Below are 11,343 nucleotides of genomic sequence, written 5' to 3'. Positions count from 1 at the left end.
CCCCCCCCCCCCCCCACCCAAGATGAAATATGATGATTTCACAATTTTGTACCATCCTCAAATTCAAATTCTCGGACTATATTTTAAATTCCTCTGGAATCCAAAATCAATTAAATTTGCCTAAGTCTACCATTTCGAGAACTATATCCTAGATCGATTAAATTTGACTAAATCTGTCGTTTCGTGCCCTCTATCTTCAGATTGTCAATAATAGGATTGAGTTTACCTAGCTTTGAGCTTCTCATCTCATGATTATTTATGGTGAGATTTCAAATCAAACACTATACACAACATTATCTTGTCTTGTTGAGATAGATCGCGTCAATATGAAAATGTAATAACAGAAAAAATATAATACTTAATTAAAATATAAAAGTATTACACTTTTTTTCGAAAGTATAATAGTTTTTCAAATAAATACTCCATAACACTTTATTTCTGGTTAGTATTACATTTTCCAATATAAATATTGCATTTTTATCTTAACTCAACACATCACAATCCATCTCATGGATCCCTTGTCCATGAAACAGTCTCACACAAGTTTTTGTCATAATGAGATAACTCTCTCAAGTTTTTGTCATAATGAAACAACTCACTCAAAATATCTTTTATTTATCCATATTATAATAATTTTTTTTTTTTGAAATACAGAAGGGAGGGGGGAACCCCAGGCTGTGGTATAACACACAAAACAACCTACTCTGTCTCCAATATTCTTGCAACTGACATATATTTAGCCCATAAAAAATCTTGTATTTATACGTACCCATGATCTTTTAATTTTCTGTGATGAGTGTTTTCAGTTTTGGAAGTTACCGGGAGGCTTAATTTTACATATATCATCCTCATTCCCATAAAAAAATGAAACTTGAATCTATGAGTGATCTCAGGCCAATTTCCCTTTGTAACATCCCATACAAATTGTTGTCCAAAATACTTGCAAATCGCATTAAGCCTCTCCTTCATAATCTGGTGTTTGAATCCCAAACTGCCTTTGTCCCCGGGAGATTGATAACTGATAATGTCATGTTAGCCTTTGAAATCAATCACTACCTTAATAGAAAGAGACAGGGAAATGCTGGTTTTGTGGGTGTCAAGTTAGACATAAGTAAGGCTTTTTATCGTGTTAACTAGGACTTTCTGTGTGCTATTCTACGAAGAATGGGGGTTTCTAGTCATCTGGTCAATCTAATCTGGGAGATGATCTCCACTGTTGATTTTAGAATTCTCTTAGAAGGGAGGAAAATTGGTTATGTTTGTCCAGGGAGAGGGCTTTGCCAAGGAGATCATATTTCTCCCTATCTTTTTATCTTTGTTTTAGAAGCTTTTCATTCCATGATTCAAAGGAAAATTAGTGAGGGTCTGCTACATGGTGTTTCTATCACTAGGGGTGCTCTCGCACGATTTCAAACCTTTTCTTAGCGGATGATTGTTATATCTTTTTGCAAAGCTTCTATCACTGAGACTCTTGTGCTTAGAAACATTATTGATACTTTTGATGAGGTCTCGGGCCAGACTTTGAACTATTTCAAATCCACCCTGACCTTTAGTAAAAATGTTGCTAGTGATGTTAAAGGGGTTATTTATGGGATTATAGGTATGAGAGAGGGGAATATTAGTAGGAACTACTTAGGCTTACCTTCCTTGATGGGTAGAAACAAGAGGGAGATTTTGAGTTTCATTAAGGAAAAGATTTTGGGTAGAATTAAGAGCTGGACAAACAGATTTCTTTCAAGAGCGGGAAAGGAGATACTCCTTAAAAATGTCATTCAATCCATGCCTAATTATGTCATGATTGTGTTTTTAATTCCTGTAGAGATGGGTAGAAAGATAGAGCATGCTATGAATGGTTTTTTGTGGGGTTACGACTTACGAGGGCTAAAGGAGTAGGGGAATTAGATGGGAAGCCCTTTGTGTTCCTAAACAATGGGGTGGACTGAGTTTTAGAAGGATTAGAGAATTCAATGTGTCTTTATTAGGTAAACAAGTTTGGAGGTTAATTCAAAATCCCAATTCTTTGCTCTCTAGAGTTTTTAAAACTAACTACTTCCCTCGTAATTCTTTTTTCGAGGGGGGAAATCATTCTCTTGTTTGGCATAGTATTCTTGAGGCTCAATCTATTTTGAAGAATGGGTATAGATGGAGTGTATGAGATGGCTCTTAAATCAACATCCAAACGTGTGTAGGTGCCAACCTTATGTCAACTTCGCAATACTGAGGATAAATCTGCCCACCATATATTTGTTTGTTGCCCACTTGCCAGAAGCTATTGGGAGAACCTGAGTGGTGTTGCATTTAGGGATAGTCAATCCCTTATGGGTTGGTTGGAAAACAACTTCAATTCTCTGAACACTAATGAGCTTTGCTTGATGTTATTGTGTTGGAAACTTTGGGAGGCCAGCAACGAAAAACTTTGGAACTATATTGTCCTTTCTTCGCATGTGATCATAACCACCCCAATTGGGTGACGAGGATGGGGAAAATTTTTGGGAAACGAGGATACCCTCCCCGTCCCCGAATATGAATATATATACACACACACACACACAATATTTAAAATTGAAAAAACGCATTTAAAACATTTTATAAAGTAATTGAAAATGCTAACCTTGAAAGTTTCGGAGTAACATAAGTAAAAACTGACTAATAGCAACCAGAATCTCATGAACCCTCAATGAGAAGTAATAATCCTCAACTAAATCTCAAATGTTTATGAATGGTACTCAAATGCCTTCATCCACAAAAACCTATCACCATTTTGTAATCCCTTGCAATTATTCTTACAACACTTCTCATGTACTTAATCATGAATTGCATTTGACCTGAAACAATAAAATTCACATTTTACTTGCCCTGAAACATCATTTTACTATCGCTCTACAAATACAGGAGATGGTGTTGAAAGAAACAAAATAGACCTGCAAATTCACAACCTTAAGGATTACTAAAGGCCGATAAATTAGCTCCAAGATACCACACCAGAAGTATCCCTATGCTCAACTAAATACTTGCTAAGAAGGCACACTGTCATAAATTGGACTTAACCTGAAACACTAAAATTTACTTGCCCTCTACAAAGACCACGGAGAAGTTGCATTTATCCCTAAAACAATATTTTTTTTACAATCACTCATACAAATACTACTACTCAAACCTAGAGTATTGTTAAGATACTTCACACTATAAAGCATAAAGAAGATGGATGTTGAAAGAAACAGAAACAAACAAAACAGAACTGCAAATTCCTAACCTTAAAAGATTATTAAAATCTTGAATGGCAGATGAGGCAGCTCCATGATAACACAACAGAAGTATCCTATTCCTAAGCTTAAAAATTAAACACTTGTTTAACAAAGAAAACAATCAAGAGCTTTACCCTTCAAATGAATTTCAATGAATTAGCCAAGACTGTTGAAAGACATTCCACTTCCAATCAATTAATAAATCAAAGATATCCTAATTACCTACCAAATGTGAAGAAAAGTAATTACAAATTGCAAAATCATTTAACATAACATCATAATTTGAAAATTCCATCACTGTAACTTGAAAAAATCCAAAAACTTTAGATCCATACATGATAATTTCCTAAAACATCAATAAAAATACCAACTCATTTCCCCACAAGTAAACTAATCCATAAAAATAGCAATTTTTTCCATTATGGAAGTCTAGGAGTACAACATCCACATCCACCTTAAAACCCTAGTTTGGTGCGACGCCAATGCCTGCGCTTAGCATTGTACCTGAACAACAAAACACCATGATCTAGGGTTTAGAAATTAATCACAAAATTGAAATAGATTTGAATTAAAATTAAGTAAAAATTAAGATTTGGGACTGAGGATCAACCTGATGGTGTTGTCGGTCCTCATTCGGATCCAATACGGAATGGGTCGGTTCTGCCTCTGCTTCTTCGCCAGCTTCTTCTTGATCATGAAGGTCTTGTGGGACGGCTATACAGATACATGAAGACAGAAACATGATTAGCTACAAAGCCTTTTAAAAATATTGTATAGAAAAAAAAAACGACGGAAAAATCACAGTAGAGTGTTAGAAAGTCACCATTTTCACGGTCGGTTTAGCTTGGAACGGAGAGCTGCTAGCTGAATTCAAAACCCTAGGTTACAGAACCTCAGTTTGAGATTTTATTATAGGCTTAGGAAAATGGGCCGTTTGATGTGTGTGGCCCAATTATGTTGTAGGTTATATGGGCCCAGAGATGGAGATGGATGTTGAAACGACCTAAGTCCAAGCACTTTTTTTTTTTTTTTTTTTTTTTTAAATAATTTGATAACCCAGTTACCCCAGCTTCATGAAAAGTGTAAATCGGGTATGCTCAACTTCAAAATTCAACACTAAAATATACTGAGTATGTTTTTGTGCACAAAGAGTCCAATCGAACCCTAATTCAAGCACCTCCAACTTGTCATTGAAAGTTGAATTTTAAAGAGTAAATACCAGTGGAGGTCCCCCGACTTTGATGGCACCACCACTTTTAGTCATTAACTTTTAAATCAACCACTTTTAGTCCTCCGACTTTGATGGCACCGCCACTTTTAGTCCATAACTTTTAAATCAACCACTTTTAGTCCTCTTACTTTTTGTTTCTAGCCACCTATGGTCCTCCCTTTACAATTGGACATCTAATGTCATTTTCTCAAGGGCAATTCAGTCATTTCATAATTAATGTATTAAGTATTATGTTTCATCATCAAAATAATTGAAGAAATCCTATTCTCCACTCTCCTTTGTTAACACTAAATTTTGGACCAAATGACTGAATTGTCATTGAAAAAATGACATTAGATGTCCAATTTTAAAGGAAGGACCATAAGTGGCTAGAAACAAAAAGTAAGAGGACTAAAAGTGGTTAATTTAAAAGTTGAGGACTAAAAGTGGCGGTGCCATCAAAGTCGGAGGACTAAGAGTGGTTAATTTAAAAGTTAAGGACTAAAAGTGACGGTGCCATCAAAGACGGAGGACCTCCACTGGTATTTACTCTAATTTTAAATATAGTTTCTTAACCACTAGATGACTACTTGATAAGTGTTTTATTATCTATATTTTTACCCCTTATTTAAGTTATTTTATTCTTGAATTTCTCCAAATTTTGTGAGGATTATGCCTTATTTGTGCTATTTTGAGTCATAAGTACATTTACCCTCAAGAATAAGGAATTGAGCGGTTTGGAACATTTTGGGCTGAGTTTTGAGCTAGAGAACCCGTTGGAGATGACTATGAGTAGTATTTTGAAGCACCGAGAGCCAAAAAAAAAAAGGTGAATTTATAATTATTTTATATAAAAAAATATAAATAAATACAAAAATTCCGAGCCTAGCCTGGAATTTTCCAACTCTTAGTAATTGCACTTTTTTCTTTGACAACTAGTAATTGCACATAGTTGCGCACTTTTTAATTTCATTAGTGACTTAATTGCATAAAAGCGATAAGTTTATTAGTATCTATTTGACATTTTTTTTGTTACATTGTAATCACATATTTAATTTTTATTAATACAGATCATAAAATGAACCATCAATTTTATTACTTTCTTTCTTTTATATTAATAAAATCACAATATATGACAAGTTTTACTCCATGCATATATCAGTTTCTGATCTTAAACGACAAATTCCAATTGTCATCTCAGATGTGTGTCCTATGTGCAATGGACCATTTCTTTTTTCTTTTTACTTATCTCCTTATTAGACGTCTATATTTCATTGCATGCATTTCCTAAGCAGACATCTCAATCACGGCCCCTCTCTCTCTCTCGCAAATTTTAAAATTTTAAAATAATAATAATAAAGAGGCACCCGGTTGCACCCACATGAGAGGGGATAGGTTCGAGTCTCAGTGGAGGCGATATTGGGTCTTTGTGCTTCATTTAGTTGAGAAAGTAGTTATGAACAGATACTACATTGTAACAGAGTCAATAGTAGTACTCAAAAAAAATTACAAGTGTTGAACAAAGATAATATCGCAAATTTTAATTTACTGTGGACCGCGGTCCACAATGAATTGTGGTCCATGCATCAAAACGACGTTGTTTTGATTAATGAAAACAAACGGCTAAAACGTCTTCGTTCCGCGCCGTTAACTTTCATTTCATATATACTATAGTTCCCTTTCAATACAACTGTAGTTCACTTTCAACACAATTGCAATTTCTTTTCAATACAACTACAATTCCTTTTCGATATAATTACAGTTTCATTCGGCATTATACACTCAAATATGTAAAACTGTTATTCAGTTTCCTTTCAACACAACTACAGATCCTTTTATAATACACTGCAGTTTCCTTTCAACACAACTGCAATATCATTTCGATATAACTACAGTTTCATTGGACAATATATACTCAAATATGTGAAACTGTTATTCAGTTTCATTTTTTATACACTGCAGTTTCCTTTCAACACACTTACAGTTTCATTTGATAATGTAAAAACAAATGTGAGACAGTATCTTTTGAGATGAACTGTAATATCCTTTACAGAGCTCCGTTAAGACTTACGGCAGCCGTTTATTTTACTTAATGAAAAGACGGCGTTTTGTGACCATAGTCCACCGTATAATGACTGAGATAATATGTGGTTGGCTCAATATCAACACACCCATATATATCCATCTTAAATGAGCTCAAATTTGGACCTTTGTGTTACAATGGTCCAAATTAAATATGAACTTTTTGATGAAGGTAGTGATGGATATTATACTAAGTTTGGGCCACATGGACCGACCTAAAAGAATAACTGGATAAAAAAGGCTCAAAAAAAGATACCCAGTACAGAGCCACAAAAGAGTTTAATAAGTATTGGACTTAGTATTTGTAATATAATAAGACAGAAAGTACACAAATCACAATCCTGAAGATTATGCCTACAGAAGAGTTTAATAAGTATTGGACTTTGTAATATAATAAGACAAAAAGTACACAAATCGCAATCCTGAAGATTATGCCTTAAAGGCTTATGGTTGTACTCTTTTTTCTTAACTAAGTTTTTTTCCCACAGAGTTTTCTTAAGTAAAGGTTTTTAACGAGGCAATCAGGAAGGTTACGTTGTCTTCAGGGGGAGCAACAACATCTCGGTACACATAAATTATTAGTCCAGAAGACCAACAATTCTTACAATCCTGAAGATTAAACCCAGAAGATTATGATTATACTCTTTTTCCTTAACTAAGTTTTTTTCCGACGGGATTTTTCTAGTGTAAGGTTTTTAATGAGGCAACTAATGCAACACATGATTATCTATATTTCATGTACGCTTTTCTCGACTAGATTTTTCCCACAAGATTTTTCTAGAGAGTTTTTAACGAGACATGTTTATGGCAAAATAACATCCAAGGGAGAGTGTTATAACAACAAAAATGGTTTTGTATTTATTGTTATGATTAAGGAAGCGATGAAGAAGACTGGTTTTTTTTTTTGGTGAACGATGAAGAAGACTGGTTGATTCTATTTTTCATTGATATCTCTCTTATATCTGATCTACCTTTACTATTTTCCTTGTTTTACTCTATACTTCAAAATTGTCAGTAACACAGCGGTTAAGAGCTAACGGTCAACAGGCACAACCAACAATTATAACCGTTTATTTATTAATCATCCAAATTATGTACAAGCATATAAACTTGGATTTATTATATTGCATAATAATAGTAGAAGACGGGAGATTTGTGTTTCATGCTCCCCATGTTTGTTTAGCTGCATTAAACCAAAAAAAAAAAAAAAAAAAAAAAAAAAAAAAAAAAAAAAAAAAAAAAAAAAAAAGACTAAATATCATAATGAATATATATGCATAAAATACTAAAGAATAGGCGGACAGGAGTCTACCTTGTAAGGTGGATCTAGATCCAGAATACACCATCTACATATATATATATATATATATATATATATATATATATATATATATATATATATATATATATATATATATATATATATATATATATATATATATATATATATATATATATATATATATATAAACANAGAGTTTAATAAGTATTGGACTTAGTATTTGTAATATAATAAGACAGAAAGTACACAAATCACAATCCTGAAGATTATGCCTACAGAAGAGTTTAATAAGTATTGGACTTTGTAATATAATAAGACAAAAAGTACACAAATCGCAATCCTGAAGATTATGCCTTAAAGGCTTATGGTTGTACTCTTTTTTCTTAACTAAGTTTTTTTCCCACAGAGTTTTCTTAAGTAAAGGTTTTTAACGAGGCAATCAGGAAGGTTACGTTGTCTTCAGGGGGAGCAACAACATCTCGGTACACATAAATTATTAGTCCAGAAGACCAACAATTCTTACAATCCTGAAGATTAAACCCAGAAGATTATGATTATACTCTTTTTCCTTAACTAAGTTTTTTTCCGACGGGATTTTTCTAGTGTAAGGTTTTTAATGAGGCAACTAATGCAACACATGATTATCTATATTTCATGTACGCTTTTCTCGACTAGATTTTTCCCACAAGATTTTTCTAGAGAGTTTTTAACGAGACATGTTTATGGCAAAATAACATCCAAGGGAGAGTGTTATAACAACAAAAATGGTTTTGTATTTATTGTTATGATTAAGGAAGCGATGAAGAAGACTGGTTTTTTTTTTTGGTGAACGATGAAGAAGACTGGTTGATTCTATTTTTCATTGATATCTCTCTTATATCTGATCTACCTTTACTATTTTCCTTGTTTTACTCTATACTTCAAAATTGTCAGTAACACAGCGGTTAAGAGCTAACGGTCAACAGGCACAACCAACAATTATAACCGTTTATTTATTAATCATCCAAATTATGTACAAGCATATAAACTTGGATTTATTATATTGCATAATAATAGTAGAAGACGGGAGATTTGTGTTTCATGCTCCCCATGTTTGTTTAGCTGCATTAAACCAAAAAAAAAAAAAAAAAAAAAAAAAAAAGACTAAATATCATAATGAATATATATGCATAAAATACTAAAGAATAGGCGGACAGGAGTCTACCTTGTAAGGTGGATCTAGATCCAGAATACACCATCTCATATATATATATATATATATATATATATATATATATATATATATATATATATATATATATATATATATATATATATATATATATATATATATATATATATATATATATATATATATACACACACTGAATGTTCACAGCACTTATTCAATACCAAAAAATTTGATAGATGCTATAATTAAAACACGCACATAAAGATCAGGATAGCTTAATTACCTTCTTTAGAAAGAGCCAAATTGAGATCCTGTGCAGTTTACAAAAGCTTCGCCAAAAGCCCCGCCACTAACAATAGCTCAATCCTATTGCCAAAACTAAACAGGCCGGCGGGATCGTAGAGGGCAGAATGGGGTCGGGTTACATTTGAATAGCTTGGGTCGTAGAAATCGTACGCCATCACGTTTACCCAATCCAGGTTTTTTTGGATAGCCTGGACGGGATAACTCAATTCGTTAATTCTGGATAAGTAGTAAATCACCGCCGTTAAGAGCAGCGGTGACCGGCCGGAGCTGGCGGCTTCGGCAGCCACTGCGGCACGCCATTCTTTCAGGAGAGACTCCAGATCAGCCATTTGATTCGTGGTTCTTGGATATTCCCAGTTCAGGTCCAGCCCAGAAAACCCGTTAGCTCTAGCTACGGAAATGGAGGAATCTATGAACGATTTCCGGGAACTGGGTTGGATGGCCATGGCCGGAAAAGTGGCGGGGTGGACTTTTCCGCCGCCAATGGATAGGAGGGTCTTGACGGAAGGGTTTTTGCGGCGGACGGTGGGTGTGAACTGGGAAAATGATGCAGAGGGAAGGGTGACCTTGTTGGTTTGAGGATCAAGGTTTGCAAATGCGCAGAAAAGGTGAGTGAACAAAGTGGAGTTTATGTCGGAGGCTGGAACTCCGGCGTCTGCCAACCAATATGCTCCATTCACGCCGCCTTGCCCAAAGGACGTCTGAAACTCAACGACAAGGACAAGAAGAAAAAGGTAAAACACACTTTTGGGAGCCATTTGAAGTGTATTAAGCAACCTTATCTAGCTATCACAATAAATATATATATATATATATATATATATATATATATATATATATATATATATACACACACTAATAAGAGCTAATAAAGTAATTATGCCTATAATGGAAATTAAAAAATGTTTCGTTCAATTATTTGATGAGATGAATCATTTTAATTTTAGAATTTTTTTAATTTTAATTTCCTATTTTAATTTAAAATTAGGTGTCTGCAATGCCTTTATTCAAAAACCTTTATTCATTATCAATGAATTAAATAAGAGAAATAATTTTATTAGTTATATTATGTTTATTTTTTTCAATTCAAAGATTCCTTACATTCAAATTCATTAGTTGATTATATTCATCACATTGTCCATTGTCTTCTTTTTACATTATCTTGTAATTAAATATCAAAGTTATAATACAAGATGAAATTGTATTATGAGTCTTGAATGTACAATTAAGCTTAAGGTTCCTACTTTATTTTAAAAGAATTATTTATCTGAACATATTAATTAATTAGAAAAGATAAATAAAAGGCATAAAACAATAAAGCAATAAACAGGAACCAGACACCAGAATTGTTTACGCAGTTCGGAGCTCCACTCCTACGTCTGCGGGGCACTTCACGTCAGTCCAATCCACTAGATGATCACAAGGGTTACAAGGAGTCACACAACAACCATCCTACACTAATGGTTACAAAAAAGTACTCCTAGCTAAGCCTTCATCATCTTCAAGTTGACACTGTACTGTGCGAGTCATCCAGGTTCACCAACACGACCGAACCTCCAAATAAGCAACCAAGCTGATAAGAACACGTGAAGTAATGTAAGTAACCTGTATACAGTTCTCTTGTAAATTCTGGAATAATAAAGTGATCAAATCGGCAATGAGAACCAAGTCCTAGAGCTCTTTATATAGCTAGTGAACCAACCAAATATCCCCAACTCCAGGTGCTGTTAATCCCTCAATTCAAGCTCTGTCCAGTAGAATAAATCATCCCATAAATCGTGGATGGACTTGACTCAGTTTGAATTCATCAAATCAAATACTGGTACTGATCCAGAGCAGACAGAACACAGATCCAGAGTAGACAGAGAACTGATCCAGTGCTGATACAGTTGACTCAATAACAACCTATTAGACTTAAACTAAGGTTTTTGACTAATAATTAAGCCAATTAAAGGTGATCCAAATGTGTATCATTTGTACACTTACACAAGATTACAAGATAATATTATATATTTATTTCTCAAGTATTTTATTAATACCATAAAAA

General features: G+C 33.8%; 2 protein-coding genes across 2 annotated transcripts; one reads left to right on the top strand and one right to left on the bottom strand.

Moving 5' to 3' along the window:
- The first annotated feature begins 1,164 nt into the window (after positions 1-1,164).
- Positions 1,165-1,893, top strand: LOC116002292. The gene is made up of 2 exons (XM_031242394.1): positions 1,165-1,363; positions 1,454-1,893. Exons 1-2 carry the CDS (start codon positions 1,165-1,167, stop codon positions 1,891-1,893), a joined length of 639 nt encoding a protein of 212 aa, XP_031098254.1.
- A 6,890-nt stretch (positions 1,894-8,783) lies between these two features.
- Positions 8,784-10,071, bottom strand: LOC116002973 (class V chitinase-like). Its single transcript, XM_031243161.1, has 2 exons — positions 9,274-10,071; positions 8,784-8,920 (listed from the first exon to the last, which is right to left on the bottom strand). Exon 1 carries the CDS (start codon positions 10,052-10,054, stop codon positions 9,311-9,313), a length of 744 nt encoding a protein of 247 aa, XP_031099021.1. The 5' UTR covers positions 10,055-10,071; the 3' UTR covers positions 8,784-8,920; positions 9,274-9,310.
- Positions 10,072-11,343: the final 1,272 nt, after the last annotated feature.

Source organism: Ipomoea triloba, chromosome 13 (assembly GCF_003576645.1).
Source record: "Ipomoea triloba cultivar NCNSP0323 chromosome 13, ASM357664v1".
NCBI lineage: Eukaryota > Viridiplantae > Streptophyta > Magnoliopsida > Solanales > Convolvulaceae > Ipomoea > Ipomoea triloba.
Note: the sequence above shows the minus strand (reverse complement) of the source record. Positions and strands in the feature narration are given on the sequence as shown.

Coding starts and splice junctions, on each gene's coding strand:
- LOC116002973 (XM_031243161.1), bottom strand. CDS start 10,054: ATGGCTCCCAAAAGTGTGTTTTACCTTTTTCTTCTTGTCCTTGTCGTT.
- LOC116002292 (XM_031242394.1), top strand. CDS start 1,165: ATGGGGGTTTCTAGTCATCTGGTCAATCTAATCTGGGAGATGATCTCC. Junction 1,364..1,453: donor TCAAAGGAAAATTAGTGAGG/GTCTGCTACATG, acceptor CTTTTTGCAAAG/CTTCTATCACTGAGACTCTT.